The following is a 17,435-nucleotide window of genomic DNA, read 5'->3' on the forward strand; positions in this document are numbered from 1 at the left end:
AGAATGATCCATAGCCACTTTTACTATTAGCTAGCTAGACACATCGTTACCATATACGACGTAGTAAATATTACTCTGAGGAAAATGATTAGTAGATTCACTGAGTAGAAATAAGTGGCGACAATCTTATTTTAATATGGTTTTTGCATTTCCATAATAAGAAATACCTCTTTTGTATTGCTGTTCGCATTTGAGATGCAAATCTTGACTAAACGTCCTCCAAATGCGGTAATACAAAACAATCGAAGGACACCTAGCAACGATTATAGAAATCACCGCCGCCCTAGTAATAGAAATCTATCTTTGACATCGCATTTCTTGTGAAAAATCTTACCGCATTTGGTGTTCCCGAATTTGATATTTGCATTTCAAACGCACACAGCAATAACATTGGTATAAATAATCTAATTCCAGCTTCATTTTTGCTAAATTTACAAGTAGAAAGTAGGCGTTGTGAAGCATTGCATTTGCCACCGAAAAGTGAATCTTGTAGGAGACTGTAATAGAAGCCTAAAGTAACTTTACTTTTAAATATTTACTATAATAATAACTATGGAAAGTAAGACGCTGAGATCGATGATTAGGGTACACATGCAAGTTTCGAGAAATTGTTGAATAAACATGGAAAGTGACTTTTTTTTAAGGATATATGAACTTAATGACCAATATATACTTTTAACAACAAAAAACAAAATTTACTAGAACTACTACTAAGCAGCCTAATTTTGTTAAGACTTGACGACAATTGACATTTGAGACTCTAATCTTACGTAAAAGACAGGAGTAATCAGAATATCACTTAAATGACAAATTATTCAAAATCACTATTCGATTAGACATTTCTACATTTCTATTTCAAACAAATTCTGATGAAGTTGCTGATTTTCACAATGCTTCCTTTTCTCAGAAGCAAGGGAATATGGGTATTTTTCAAAAACTACCACGTCCCAATACGAATAAAAAAGCAGTGTTCATGTGGGCACCATAGCCTAGTCCGTCTGTGTATTGGTCCTGGTAGAGGGGAAACTTGGCAAAAGCCAGACCGAGGGTTCAGCCTTGACAAGTTAAGCTGTCAGGCAGCTCCAACTGAATACCATACATAAAAAAAAAATAGCAAATAGGACGACCCCATAAACAACGTTGCATTTTAGGGAGGAGGGGAGTCTTCACGGATTTGTGACGAGGGGGAGGTAGGGGTACCAACTAGTGGACGTAGCATTTTCAATAATTTTGGTAAAAAAAAGTAGCACTGAAAAAACTGACAATCAGTTGTTTTCTATCAATATTCTTTGTCTGAATTATCAAACTTGGGTTATGAAATGATGATTGAACTACTAAACGGGTTGTAAACTTCCAAGAAATTTCAAATTTTCCTGAAAAATACAATCAAACAGATTTTATGAAGCTTTAAATAGTTATGTGAATATTATATTGTATTCGTGTCTAAACTATTTTATTTATAAACACACCGATTAAAAGCTCAATAAGTAAAGTAAAAATCAATGCTTTATCGACTTGTAAAATATTGTATTACCATTTACAAGATATAGAATCAACCGTTTTTGGTTTTATTCATATTTTCTATTGAAGCTTTAATTCTTCAAAACAATACAATATGGTCATTTAGGCAAATATTAACGTTATTATAGTAAAACACGTAAAACAAGAAGTTAATTTAGTGCGTTAAATGTTGCAGGAGATCTCCACTCAGTCAAATCATCGAGGTGTTTTAATATATCATTGCTCTTGATGGAACAGCCTGGATAATAATGAGGACATCAATTTCGAGTTTTATCAAAATTGCCCTTTCGTTCAGATTTCTAAATCACTCGGTAATTCAACGAAAGAGCATTTTTACTTTTTCGTTGTTTCATAATGAGTTGAGTAGGAATATTTCACTATGGGGAATGATGATAAATTTTAGCTGATCTATTAATAAAGGTGGTTGCATAAAAATCGTTAATTTTTGAAACATTCCAAATATTACAATTGTTATTTTGCTCTATCTGTTTCCTGAATGGATTTGAATTTAGAGAATAATGACGAAGATCCATTACAAATTAAATTGTTTTGTTGGTCATATTCACTTAAATCTGTTTCTCAACCACGATCAATTTAAAAAAATGCCTATTATAGAACAAAATTTCTGTTCAATTTATTATAAAAAAATATGATCTCTAACTAAGTGCTGTTAGCATTATCAATCCGAGCAAGATTTTCAACTTATTTTCTACATTTTTAGCTGTAAAGTGTTTAAGTTTTACCAACAGCAAAAGTACTACAAATTAAATTACTGGGAATCAAAATTATGTAACTTAAACAGGAATCATACTTGTTTAAACTATTTTCCATAAGATTTTTTAGCGTAACGGTATATCAAACTATCATTCGTCAGATTATCCTGATGTGTCAGAGTTTAATATCAATTAATCTCTATATTTGTGTAAAAATCTCTGGAATTTAATGTATCATTTTAGCCCAATCGCTGAGGAAAACAATTTAATAATTTAGGAGGTGGGGGGTGCTTGATATACACGTATTTTCCAAGGGGGGGGATGTATCATCATTTGTGACTAAATACTACGATGGGAAATCAGGGAAAAAATGCTACGTCATTTGTGGACGGCCCCAAAGAGGTAATCAAAGAAACGATTTTCTTTTGCTCGTAGGGTAACCAGAAGTTCAAATTAAAAATGAACCCCGATGGTTTGCATGAGGTACCGTTCTATTTAGCGGGGGCGCAAACACAAATTTTCATTTATATTCACAATAGTCTGAACATGCTATATTTATTTGCGGTTTGAGCTGGAAAAACTCTATGGTTAGCTACATGTTATATGTAATTCGAGTAAGATTCGCCACTGAACCCAGACTTACCCATGTAATCCAGATTGGGTTGTACCATTTTGGAGGTGCGGGTGGACCACGACTGGCACGGCACCGGATCGGTGGCATCGGTTTCGTTCACTCGCTCGGTGAATTCGAAACCCGCCAGCTTCCATGTTCCCTTTTTGGTGATCAGTATCGAGGAGGGGCACACGTTTCGGTGTATCACCTGGCCCGAGTAGTGCAGGAACGATAAAGCTTCCGTAATCTGTGGAATTGAAAACCGGAATTAAAAATGTGGGACACTGTACGTTTGAATTGTTAATGCGGTTTTTTAACCTTGAAATTAAATTTAATTATTTTTTTCAGGTGATGACTATTTTAGATACACAGATGAGAAAAGGCTTAAGCAAAATTAAAAATGGTGCAGGTTAACTCAGTCAGTTGTGGTGGGGCCCAGAGAGCCGTAGCGGTAAACGCGCAGCTATTCAGCAAGGCCAAGCTTAGGGTCGTGGGTTCGAATCCCACCGGTCGAGGATCTTTTTGTGCTGGAAATTTTCTTGACTTCCTAGAGCATAGAGTATCTTCGTACCTGCCACACGATATACACATGCAAATCTGGTCATTGGCATAGTAAGCTCTCAGTTAATAGCTGTGGAAGTGCTCATAAGAACACCAATCTGAGAAGCAGGCTCTGTCCCAGTGGGGATGTAACGCCAGAAAGAATATAACTAAGAACTATAGCATTGAATGCTGTCTTTAAAGCGACCTACTTTTTTCTGAGGGAAACTTGCAAATAATCTGATTAAATTGTCACTTTAAAAAATTATATTGTTGAAGCAAGGAGTATTGCAATACCAATATGTAAAGTTAAATTCGAATCTGTAATTACTGACGACGATTTTAAACTTTAACCGTTACCAATTCCGAGATGACAAGTAAGTTAAGTTTTATCGAAAACTAGCGATCAGTGACATAAAATTGGAATTCTAACGATGGGTGCCGATGGCGGCCTGGTTTCAGCGAGAATTGCTCAGGCATGAAAGTACAAACACCGTGTTGTATTTTAATAGAAATAGCCTAGGTTTTAAATGGCGAAAAAATTGCCCTTTAAACCATTCAAAAAATGAGCATTTTAATTTAAAATGTTTAAACATGATCGTAATTCTAAGACAGCGTTAAAAAATGTCAAATCACAAACATTTAAATTTAATTACAACATATTCTACCTGTAAGATGCCGTACTTCAGTTCGATATCCAGAAAGCTATACTCCTTGGCGTGGGGAGGTCTGTTGGCAGGGGAGCTGTTCTGCATCTGTTGGGAGGCACCCGTACTTGGAGGACCGGGCGCTGTTCCTGCACTTTCCTGTAAAAATAAATAGAAAAAAATATTGTTTAGGTTTGTCAGGTCAGAGAATAGTGTTGCTCAATGCTTTGCATTTTTCATATATGTAACTTCAGTTTGTTTTTTTTCTCCCGTCCTCAATTGCCTTTACTTCACTTCACCGGCACTTATTTACACTATGGATTTCTTCGAAAACATTGAACATTTCATGCCGGGTATCGTGCTTAAAAGATATAAACTGCTTAAAAGTCTATAAACTGCTACTAGGCCCAAACTGGATCAGGATCCCTTTAGTTAAAAATAAACACTTTCAGCGTTATGTACCTTTGAATGCACTGAAGAGCTTTAAGGATATTCACAAGCCAACAATTTAAATACGAAATTAATGCTTTAAATTGATTTCCTCAATTATTCATTATCTCTATAATCGAAATAATTGTTGTGCTTTACACAAACATCCACCAATATCTACTGCAATTCGGTCCCATTTCTGTGAAATTAGTCAGCAAAATTAAGCTAGTCCTTTAATGTTCCCATAAGCCACGTACCACACGATAAATGCTCAATCAGTGCCCTTCCATTAAAAGTGTAACCTCGCACATAAAACTGTCCATAGAAAAAAAAATAACATCACTAATGAGACTAGGTTTCTTTTGTAAGCAGCTTTCACCTTCAGATGGCCGTTCAGCATGGATGCTCTTTTTTACGCACAAAGAAACATCGCCAGGTTGCAATGGTCGGTATGATACGATAGCGTAGTAGGGCGGTTCATATAACGAAAAAGTTTGAAAATACTATTTCCCCTCCTGACAATCACCATGATGAATGTAGATTTGTCTAAAATTTTCATCCATTTTGGTAAAAATGTATAGACGTAAAAGTTTTATATGAAAATTCATATGAATAATTTAAATTATATAATAATAATTTTAAGAAAGATATGAAATATTATATTTTATTCATTTCTGTATCTTGAACCACCCTATTAGTCGAGTACCTATAGCTAGGTAATGGTCATTAATATCACCGAGCTGGAGAGTTCCGACAAAGAAAACATATTGCTAGGCGATACATTCATACACAGACACCGTCTGGACGATACTAGCTTCACTCCAGGGCACCTGTTGAATCCGGTGTGCCTGCGGATGACGTTGATGATCAAATGATTCATGTCATCGCTGGAAGAAATACCATCATCGGTGAGCAAACAAACTGCGGAATGGGTGTTAGAATGAAATCTACTGTCTTTAGGGTAAAAGCAGGAAAATTTATTGGAGCTTGTATGATATCTCTCTGACATTATTCTTAGAATCATTATCGAACTCAAAAAATAATATAAAAAGAGAAAAAAATGGTTTCATGGCCGTGCGGTTAGTGTCGCAGGCATTTAAACGCATCGTGTCATGGAGTGTGGGTTCGATTCCCGCTTCTGCCATTGACAATTTTCATCAGGAATGTATCTGGGCTGTGCCACTGGAGCATGCTTGTCCGTTGTCTAGTGTTATGTTACAGTATGTGCAGCTTTTTTAAATGACTGAAACGGTGTCCAAGGCATTTTATTCTTTCAAAAAATAATCACCTGCTTGTAACATAACAAAATTCCAATTTCAAAAACTCAGCCTAACTTTATCTAAATATTTTAAGAACTTGTCGTAGTAATAGAAGATCCTTTGTAGAGCCTTACTTCTATATTGGTATAGTATGGTCGGCCAGAGCCGTTTTGAAATTCAGGGGTCTATTTTGTAAATCGAGTAGATTCATGTGACTCGTCTGTAATCACTGTCGATCAAAGTAAGCATGCGTATTTCAGATGTCACCCGTCGACTCCCATAGTAATCCAGTCACATAGAGTGACAATAGTCGAAAAACTCGAGTGACAGAGCCGTGTCGAGCAAATTTTTTGGTCGACAGTGACTCCAGTCGAGTCATTTTGATCGACTCGACATATAAAATAGGGCCCTCAAGAGCTTGTTTCTATGACAAATATTTGATTTTCTGTCAATAAGTTAATACATACTTAGAGCCTATTTTGTAAATCGAGCTGATTCATGTGACTCGTCTGTTTTCATTGTCGATCAAAGCAAGCATGCATATTTCAGATGTCACCCGTCGACTCCAGTCACAATTCTGAAAATTGCATAAGTTTTTGCATGCAATTTATTTAAAAAACCAAGTTGCAAAACTGTTGACTTTGGATAAAAACATTGAATAGAGAAGTGTACAGGGTGATTACTAATTCCTGTCAGTAAAGTAAATGATCGTTGATAAAAGATGTATGTATGAATTTTAATTTCCAGTGTACATCCTGTTTTGCACATCTATAAAGTTTGTTTTGACAAAGTAAAGATTAAATATTTTTTCATTTACCTCAGTTTTTAGTCATATGTGTAGTTTTAAAGGCATTGCACCTGGCACGCACGTTTTCCACAGATATGTATTTTTGACTGAACTCCGCTGAAAAAATTGCCTGATTGGAACAGCATCTTACCACAATCTTTTAGACTTACTAGGGAACAGCATAAGACTGATATGGAAAATTTTAGCGAAAAAAGTATGGCTTTTTTGGTTAAAATATATGGTTCTGAATAACGTGCGTGTTAACTGTAATGCATCTGAAACAACGCATGTGGCTGGAAATTGAGGTAAAAAATTAAATATGTTATCTATGTAAAGCGAAGACAAATGTTATAGATGTCCAAAACTGGATAAGGACTGGTAATTAAAATTCATACAACCATGTTTTTTCTATGATTACTTATTTTGCTAACAGGGTATAGTAATCACCCTGTACCATATGGGCAATGAAGAAAAAAGTATTAACTGAAAAATATTATTTGTATAACTTAAACTAAAAAATACACAAAAATCCCTTATCCAATATTTTATCAAATCAGCCTAGAATCTTGTTAGGAAACAGTTGGTCAGGAAAAAAATCATGATGCAGAAGAGATTCTCTATGAACAACTTTTGGTCAATTTTGCAAAAAATATGGTTCTTGACAAAATAAACACATATAAAATTATTTGACCTTTCAAGTTATTCTGACCCATCATGATTAACATGATCAATTTTCTAGTAGTATTCAATTTAGAGTTGTTCCAAGTTCAATGAAAAAAAATCAATAAACTAGCCCATTTTTAAACATGATTCTCCACTAAGAACAATAAGTCAATAGATGGGAATATGGCCTGTGCTCGCAAAAACCTATTATTTTTGATGGAGAACGACGAATAACTAATGATAATGGCCTATTTGAATATCTTATTAATAAAGGTTTGCATTGAACTTAAAATAACTCAAAAATGTATACATATTGTTCATTGATCAAGACGATGATGATAAGATCGTCCCCTTAATGCTACAACTAGATAACTCGAAAATCAAAATTTTGAGATGTGCAACTTTGTAAATAAGACCGTTTTACAAGGTGATGGTTATTCGCAGAGAATATGATTGGAAAATAAACTTCAAATCATGTATATTAAATCACACGCTTATGAGCTGTAGACATTTTTCAGATCTAATTGAGAATATTATTTTGACATATTGAAGTCAAAAATTTCAAATTTCGAGTTATCTAGTTGTAGCATCAAGGGGACGAGATATTCAAAACTAAAAACAAAAATAATTTTACATACAAAGATATCGACCGTGATAATTTTATTGTGAATTTGTTTATCGGCATATCGGTCCATTTTGCTCGAAGTAAGAGGGAGCATGGAGAAGAAAGCAATGAATACTAGATGGATAAGTACCGTAAGGGAACGGCGAGAGAAATTGGATTAGATATTGAAGAGGGCATACCATATTAAACAGTATTACTTGAAACGTCACTTCCTTGTGGCTAACGTCCCCTATGGGAACGGCTTGGGTGTGTTTTGAGAATGACACTACCAATACTGTCTTGCTTTATCTCTTTTTTGAATAACTTTTAGAACTTGAAAAACGCAAGTTTTTTTGCAAAAATATTGTTGATATCCAGGGGGTGCGGACTCGAATATTTAGGTTGTTCAAATTGAAAATAATCTTTTCCACGAGTGCTAACTGTTGTGTGTTTGCTTGTCGCGTAGGAAACCATATTCAAAATACTTCACACAAAGCCCCATCAGCTCAATGCAATGCCCAATGAATAAATTAAATCAGAAAGTTTCTGGCCGTATGTTAGTAAGGAACATATTTTGAGCATTTATTATGCATGATTTGGACCAAGCCCAACAATTCTTCAACAGTTGGCAGTCTTTGTGTTACATAAATTGTACAACAATTTTTAGCGTGTCGAAATCACGACCGTACATTTCTAGGCGTACTCTGATCATTTTTATGAAAATTTTAGTTTGACAGCAGCCTGGCTGCTTGCTGATTCTCTGTTGGCATCCCCCAGGTTGATATCTGTTTTGGTTCAGAACTAATGGGGTGCCGTCTCAAACATTTTGATCATTCAATTTGATCACTATATTTTCCACCAGTGCTACCCGTTGTTTGTTTGCTTGTCTCACAGGAAACCATTTTTAAGGTTCACACTTAAAATGCTTTACAGAAACCTGGTGCAGTTTGATGTTGACAATAAATTTAATAAATCGATTGTAGTCGAATGTTAGTTAGAAATATATTTTACAAAAGATAAAAAATATACGCATAAATAATACCAAGTATAACGTTTCTTCAACAGTTGCCAGTTTTGTTTTGTGCTACATAAAATGTATAACCTATTTGAGCGTGACGGAGTGATGTCGCTCTCAGGCATACTCGGATCATTTTTATGAAAATTTTAGCTTGACAGCAGCCTGGCTGCTTGTTGATATGCAATTCGCATCCCCCGGGTTCAGAAGACCGAAACATTTATAAAGCTCAAAATGTACTTCCCGCCTGAAACTGATTTCTGGACCAATGTGCATTGTGGCTGAAATGCGCCAAAAAACGGGACACTACAACACTGTAAAGATAAGTAGATGAAAAAACCGAATTTAGTACTATACCATTTATTTCCACTAGAGTTTGTATCCTTTGACAGATACGCGTATTTCGACCTCAACTGTAAGGCCGACTGAAGTCGAGTCTAGTACACGACACTGAAGACGACCTTTCAGTTGAGGTCGAAATAACGTATCTGTCAAAGGATACAAACTCTAGTGGAATTAAATGGTATAAGCCTGATTCGCTGGAATCGATCAAGAAAGCTCTTTTTTCTGATCGCAGATTCTATACGCAGCTGAAAAGAAATGTCAGTTCAAACGGCAGTTGCTGTAGAAAATTTCTGCAAGGAATCGGCGGGAAATTTCTTTAGCGATTCCTGTTCAGCAGCAAATCAGGCTATAGTACTAAATTCGGTTTTTTCATCTACTTATAGGTATTCTACTAAACAGCTCGAAGATTTATTATCATCATCACTGTAAAAAGAGCTTAAAAGTGGAAAAACTAAAATTTTCACCGACGGAATATTTCAAAATCTCCCGATTATGAAAATGAAATGTACTGAACTGTAGCGTGGAAAAACCGATGAACATGTTCCGATGTGATTTTTATAACCGTCTAGTTCAGAAATAGCGTTCGCCGCGAGGTGGCACTATGAGCGATTCCCATATAAGTTAGCGGCCAAAAATATTTTACCGTCTTATATCATATTTATGAGTTTGTGGTACAAATTTAATATTTTTTTTTTAAATAAACCAGTTTTCGAGACCAACTTTTGAAAATGGTTTATAGCGAAAAAATGCGTTTATTTACTAATGATAGGCCACCGCTGCAATTAACGTTGTGAAAACCATTATAAATATTAAAACTTACATAGTAATGATGATATGAATCATTTAGCGATATTCAATTATCCCCTGAAATAATTTTTAGCTGATATTTAAGAAAAAATGTCAGAAATATTGAAAAAAAAAAAAATCAATGATCCCTGAATCAAAAAAGTGAAAATATGGGCAGCTAAATTCTTCTCGATCCTTCAGTTTACATCTTTGAATAACTTGGAAATGCATTTTAGCCTGGGACAACTTGGGCCAAAACAGTATGGGATATGTAAAGTTTCGGAAAAATATCGAATATGTTTTTTTCAGTGTAGTCCCCACATTTACCTGAACTAACGTACGAATTTTAAGTTCGTTTTATTTTTCTAAGATAGTATTTTAAGTAGGCTTTCGAACAGTGTGAATGTGTATGTGTATGAAATATTACGATTATGCAGTATATTTTATCCAACGTATACCTTGTACTTGTACTGAAATCTTTGTTTTTCTCAAAAACTCTAACTCTAACATACTGAATCAATGAAACTACAAAGGATCTTGCTCTAGTATTCCAGGAATATCTTGATATAAGTGTTTTCTATGTATTGATACACAAGAATTACCTATCAGAACAGTCATTTTTTCGATTATTGGCCACCCAATCGCCCATAGTGGGTGGTGTTAGTGAACATGTAATATTGAACATATTAGGCACGATCTATCCTGTGATCCACATGATATAGAAAGCTTGAGTCTTCAACAAAGTTGTTCAGAAGGTCAAAAACATCCGGAAGGTAAACAATTTGGTTAAAAGTTTTGCAACTAGGTGACGTTAGTGAGCATATGAAATGAGCATATATCTCATAATACAGATTAGATTGAATGTTCGAGTCTTCGACAGAAATGTTTTGGAAGTCCAGAACAACTTAAAAAAAAAAAAAGTTTTAATGTAAGGCGTCGACAGTAGATAGAAAGCTCGAGCCTTCGGCAAAGTTATTTAGGATGTTAAGCACATCCGCAAGGCACATATTTTGATTGAAAAAAAAAATCCGCTCGGTGCCGCTAGTGAGTAACAAAATTGAAAGCTTCAAGTGATTTATATTTTCTGATTCAGATAGAGTGCTTCGTTGAAGCCGTAGGAAAAAGTTTTTCTTCATCTCGTAGTTTTTTCGGATTATTCTGCACGTGTTTTGCTGGGCAGAGCTTCGTTGAAGCCCGAGCTTTCTATTATGTTTATGTCGTCGTCACCGAAGTTGATTTTTTTTGTTTTAGTTGGCACGCATTCTGAGTGCTTCTCGATGGTCTAAGCAATCAAGTTCGGATATTCGCGTCGCTGGAGTGGCCTGTTTTTTAAGTGAGCATACTGATTAAAGTAGCTTACGGCTTCTCAGTCAAGGATGGATGATCAATTTGGTGAGCTCGTTTCATGCTTTTACTTTAAATATACACTATATTATAAAACGTCAATATATTATGAAAATCTCCATATTGAGTTGAAGAAGCAGAGTAAAAGTTGGTATTTATAACTACCTTGAACCGCACTAACTATTCCATCTGGATCACAGTATAGAACTAGCTTAAAATTCATAATTTCACATGTTCACTATCGCCACCTAGCGGAAAAATTACGAATTAATCTGATTGACCACCGGATTACCATGACCTTCTGAACAACTTTGTCAAAACATTAATTAATTCTTGCTTATTAAAATTATGAGATAGAACAAGTATAAAGTAATTTCTAAAAATGATGAATTGCATCACTTAAAAGCAAAATTATTAATCTAACTGTCAGCCAACCGGAAGCCCTTGTCTTTCTAAACAACTTCTGTCTCATCTAGTAGCCAAAAAGCGACAAAATGTAGAATTAAATTGTTCATCCGGAAGTCCTTAACATACTGAACAACTTTGCCGAAGACTCGAACTTTCTAGCTCATGTGCATCACAAGATAGAACTAGTTTAGAATTAGCTCAATATAACATACTCACTAGCGTCATCTAGCGGCAACATTTCGAACCACAGTAAACAGTTTCGGATGTTCATGACCTTCTGAATAACTTCGCTGAATACTCGAACTTGCTATTTCAGGAGTGATCACAAGATAGAACATGCTTAAAATGCTTAGTTTTACATGCTCACTAGCGGCAAAATTTCGAGCCAAGCTTTTTGTTATCCGGATGTCCTTAATCTGCTGATCAACTTTGCTGAAAACCATTCGAGATTTAGCATCATGAATGTTCCTGTTTGGAGGTGATGCTAACCTTTTCAGGTTGATTCAATATTCAGCTGATTGTTGCAATACTTTCTCAAGCGAGTTATGACGAATAGTGGTGTATATAACGCATTTTTTTTTTAACAAAAACAAAAAAAACTGACATGCTTTAGTGTTTTGGAAAATGGTAATAGATTCAGCAAACAAAAATTGAAATTTTGTGTGCTTTCAAACTGAATTTCTAGAGAAATATAAATGTAGCTTGGAGTACCTTGTCCCTTTTAATTCCGCCCTGATTGCTTATCTTTGACAGATATGCGTATTTCAACTAAAAACATATCCAAAAAAGAAAGTTTTTTATTGTTGCAGCTAATTATTAAAAAATTATGAAAGTTGGGCATCCATTTCTCATAAGGTCCAGAATTATATTCTATATTTCATATGATGCCTGTTCTTGTTGACAATTGTTATGCTGATTAACCAACCGTTTGCCAGATGTCCTTTATTCCAAATTGAATTATGAAAAAAATGGCTCTATGCGAAACGGCCCAGACTCGCGGTAAATCATTGACTTTTTAAACATTTAAATGAAATTCGAGTATTTTGACGAAATGAAATAATTCGTACAATCCATCCTCTAAGTTGGTCTCGGCCTTAACCGAGTGGTTAGAGTTCGAAGCTACAAAACCATGTTGAAGGTGTCCGAGTTCAATTCCCGGTCGGCCCAGGATCTTTTCGTAATGGAAGTTTCCTTGACTTCCCTGGGCATAGAGTATCATCGTACCAGCCACACGATATACGAATGTGAAAATGGCAACTTTGGCAAAGAAAACTCTCAGTTAACATCTGTGGAAGTGCTCATTGAACACTGAGCTGAGAAGCAGACTTTGTCTCATTAAGGACGTAATACCAATAGAATAGAAGAAGAAGAAGAAGAAGAAGGAGAAGAAGAAGAAATATACCACATGAAACATGGTTTAGGAAAACCAGCAATTTTACACAAATTTTAACATAGTTGAGTAAAACTACGCTCAATTTCCATAAGTAACATTGGTATTTGTGAAAACTCAAATTATGCGACACGTTGATTAATTTCATCATATTGTTAATTTAACTTCATTTTATGGTACTTTGAAATGCGCTTTCACTGCACCGGTCCAAAATATTGTATTTGTAGGTGAAAATAGAATCCCTACCGTTGACTAAATATTATTTCTATTTTATGGTGAGCAAATTAGACCATAATCGTAATATACAAAAAATAATAAAATGGAACGCAGAACACATGCTTCCAACTACATGTTAATTGTTTGGTACCACTTATTGCATATTCATGACGATTCTTCAAGATTAAAATCTTTTGAAACTCTGGAATCTTCAATTTTTTTCGCATAATCAGGAGATCATTATGGAAAACATTATCGTAAATACCATGCTGCATAATCTCCATTTCGTAAGCTCCGTTACGACACCTAGTCGGAATAAGTACTCTACTACCACATTATCTATGAGCATGACGACCAAGCATCTTGAAAATATGCCACTTAGTCTCACTCCTTATCCCCCCGCTTACAAACTGTCTACTCTGCCGAATGCCTCCGAGATGTTTGCCGCGAGTGGCATTTTAATAAGAAAAGCGAAAATGCGACTTGTTGCTTCCAAGTGTGCCGTTCCATTCCTTTTGTTACCACCCAGCCGTCGACCCATTCCTCGATTAATGGCCGTTTCAGAACCGATTCCGTGTGGCTGCTAAGGAACAGTCAGCGCTTGGTTGATTGTGCCCAAAGGGCACGAGTTGGAGTACTCGTTTGGACATGAACGTACCCGGAGGACTCGTGTGACAGTGCAAGGTAGTTTATTCGACCAAAAGTTTCCAGGGATTTTTGACGTTCATAACGACCATTGATAGCCTTTGGCTGTGGGTGTGAGTTTACAGCTGACATTTTTTTTATTCCTCAGTTATGGTGCTTTTTACACAAAAGTAAACCACAAGTGGTTCATAAAGAGGAATTCTACTTTTCCATTTCTCCCTTTCATCGTATACTATTCTTATATATTTGTAGAAACCATTGCACATTGGGCCAGATCGCAAAACTAGCAGGAAATAGTAAAGATTTTTTCCAGAAAAAGTTGCACAAATACTATGGAAGCTGAAAAATTTGAGTTTTGCATTAAGTAACATACAACATTTTTTGCGATTACCAACATTGTCGTTGGATTATTTCAAAGAGCATTGATCCTATTTTCACTTAGAACCCCTCACCTGAGTCGAATTTGGATCTTCTAGAATAAAAAGATAGTTGACTAAGTGATTGAGAAATCCGGAGCCATGTAATGAAAGTAGTCTAATATATTATTTTGTTTAGAGAAACTTACCCAGATACGCGTATTTCGACTTGTAAGGCCTGTCTGTGAGGCCGTCTTCAGTGTCGTGTACTAGACTCGAGTACTAGTACACGACACTGAAGATCGCCTTACAGTTGAAGTCGAGATACGCGTATCTCGCAAAAGATACAAACTCTAGTGGAATTAAACGGTACAGTACAAAATTCGGGTTTTCATGTATGCATCATATCAATAGTTTAAGTATTTTTCCTCATGATTAAGCGACCTGGTCCAATGTGCATTGCAATGCCATTCCGTTAGCCCAGTCGTTCCATAATTTTTATTTTTTTTTTCTCGTGCCATACTTTCCCCAACAATTTCCTTTTTTCACTTTTCCGCCGTTTGCTAGATCCAATCAAGCCAAGCCATTCACCATTCTTGTTTTCGCATTCATTAAGTTCTTATCTTAATTCGTGGAATGTTTTATGAGCCATACTTAATAATGAAGCGAAGTTTTCCAACTCCCCCTTCTGGAGCAGGGCGGCGGGCTGTCGGCGTCTTTATGTTTGTCCCATTGTCGCCTTCCGGTATTCGCCAAAGTCGGACGCACAACTTTCGGGAGGTGGAATTCGGATTTAACTGGTTCTGACGTGGCAAAAAGGAGCACCTAATGGTTCCGGCTAATGAAGAGATAATGTGATAAATTACCATTTGTAATTGGCTGGCACGGTTGGGGGAGTTGATTCTGATTAAGGGGTGAAACTTTTCACCCGATTATTACTACCTTGGAGACCGAAGCCAAATTAATTTGAGAAATTTACAAACCGGAATGCAATGTCGTTATCGCCAGAAAATACGTTTAAGGTTTCAGAATGTCCGTGGATCAAATGTACCGCAAATTTCAAACGACTTGGAAAATGGGTAGCTTATCCATTCTTCTTTTCTATTTTTGCGTAGGGAATTAGGACAAAAATGAGATTTCCTACGCGTCATACAAATTATTTCTATATTCAAACAATAAATCTTATCATGGAAGGACTAGGGTAACTAGAGGACTGGACTAGGGGTTCAATCCAATTCCAGCTATACTATAATCTGTGGTTATTGATAAAAAATATGGTTCACATTTGGCAATTTAAAATATAGTGAGGCAAAATGCTTCCATAAATCGTAAAATTTTATTCAATATGAAGAGCGAAATGATTATTACTTAGTGAACTGAAACCAGAACTGTGAATACGCTTAGATAAAGTACCTACCATGCGTTGGACAAACCGAGGGAGCTTTATTTATTTTTTTCTGCTACGCGTTCAAATGACTGCTCACTATAAAATAAAAAAATCGCCTAAAACATTTTTTTTTAACATGTTTACATAGGTGATCAATGTTACCCCATATCAACTAATTCTTGGCAATTTTATTATCTTCAACTGTCTGGAAAACCTTGCAGCCTTATAGAATAGATCGTTATACCAATCTCTTAATATAACATCTCTCCATTCATGTTTTCCAGCGCCAGAAATTTACAGCGTTTAATGCGTTAGCCTTTCCCAGTATTACCCGTCGTATGGCCAACGGTGCTTATGTTTATTTCTACTCCGAGTAAAGGCAACCTTAACCACATTGTCACAAATTCGCTTGCTCAAGCGTTTGATCCTCTGGAAGAAATATGACAGTAACGATATTGTCGTGCCGTCCGCTGGGAGCAGCACCAGAGTGACATTGCGAGAAAATGTTTTCCCAACGCCTTCAGTCGACGTACCAACCACCCACTCAGGCACGCTGTACAGTGGTTCCATTCTTTTGAGAGGCGGTCATAAATAATTTTACACAATATCTGATGAAAAATACCTCCAGAAATTTACAAATGGCCTATCCTGTTAATAAATGTTATGTGTTTTTTTTATTAAATAAAAGGTAACTTTAATTTGTGATAATTTGTTAATATAATAAAAGTTATAATCAAAAAACCGTTCAATTGCGGCACGGTTCGATATTAACAACATTAATTTTTTTAACATATTGTCAAAATTGAACGAGTACTGTATCAAACAAAGACGATTTGAAACAATGAGTTTCTATCCTCTTGAGATCGTAAATGATCCATGAATACGAAAGAGAGTGAAAAACAAGACAACTAATTTTTCGATTTGTAGCCTGTTGGCGGTATCGCTGTGCGCTTTAACCAAAGTGGGTGAATTGTCTTCTCTAAGTGCGTCGGGACCGATTCACCGTGTTTCGTATCAAGATCGGTAGATAGGTATATAGCAGTTGTGGGTACTCACCTGATATGCTAAGACGTTTGCTAAACTGGCGATGACGGGCTCGGTGGCGAAAGAAAGGGTCTCCGAACTTTCCTCGACGGTGTGCATTATTTGCAGGATCTGGTACGGGCGTCGTCCAGTGCGTTGAGAAACGTGAGAAAATACATGAAACGAGAAAAAAGACGATCGGATAAGTGAGGGCGAAGTGAAATTGAACGGAAAACGAGACGAGATTAGTGTCAAATTGATTGCAGTTTGGATGCCGGAACGATTGTGTGACAGTCAAAAAGGAATGATACATATAAGAAAGGTTTTCTCAACAGAGAATACGAAAAAATAAATTGCATCATGGGTGTCCGATATACTATGATTGATAACATGTTTCCAATTTGATATGTAGCAAACTAAGAATAAAGCCGGAACAAATATTTTTTCTTGTTTTGTTGCAATGATTCTGGGTTTGTTAAGAAGCACAGTGAAAAATAATCTGTTATATAGTGTTGATTTTCTGCATTCTGATTATAAAATCAGATTATAAACAAAGTACTGAAGCATCACGTTATTCCGGGGAACAAATTCAATAATGTACCAAAGCTTTGAAGGCACGCACAAATCTATGGGGGTCCCGTAGCCTCGAGGTTACGCTTTCGCTTCGTAAGCGGAAGGTCATGGGTTCGATTCCCAAACCCCCCACACAAAAAACTCCGTCCAGTCACCAGAAGACGCCGCACA

At 36.0% G+C, this 17,435-nt stretch overlaps 1 protein-coding gene across 7 annotated transcripts in view; it reads right to left on the bottom strand.

Moving 5' to 3' along the window:
- Window positions 1-17,435, bottom strand: part of LOC5576177 (SCY1-like protein 2) — a 427,894-nt gene that overhangs the window by 143,515 nt on the left and 266,944 nt on the right. For 6 of the 7 annotated variants that reach the window (XM_021842934.1, XM_021842931.1, XM_021842932.1 and 3 more), the window contains exons 5-7: window positions 16,725-16,823; window positions 4,056-4,193; window positions 2,878-3,094 (exon numbers count right to left, since the gene is read on the bottom strand). In XM_021842934.1, coding sequence (XP_021698626.1) covers window positions 2,878-3,094; window positions 4,056-4,193; window positions 16,725-16,823 — 454 coding nt within the window. Of the gene's footprint in view, window positions 1-2,877; window positions 3,095-4,055; window positions 4,194-4,720; window positions 4,840-16,724; window positions 16,824-17,435 lie in introns of those variants that run through there. The other variant, XM_021842936.1, reaches the window with a different exon arrangement.

The sequence above is a fragment of the Aedes aegypti genome, chromosome 2, assembly GCF_002204515.2.
Source record: "Aedes aegypti strain LVP_AGWG chromosome 2, AaegL5.0 Primary Assembly, whole genome shotgun sequence".
NCBI classification, from domain to species: Eukaryota; Metazoa; Arthropoda; class Insecta; order Diptera; family Culicidae; genus Aedes; species Aedes aegypti.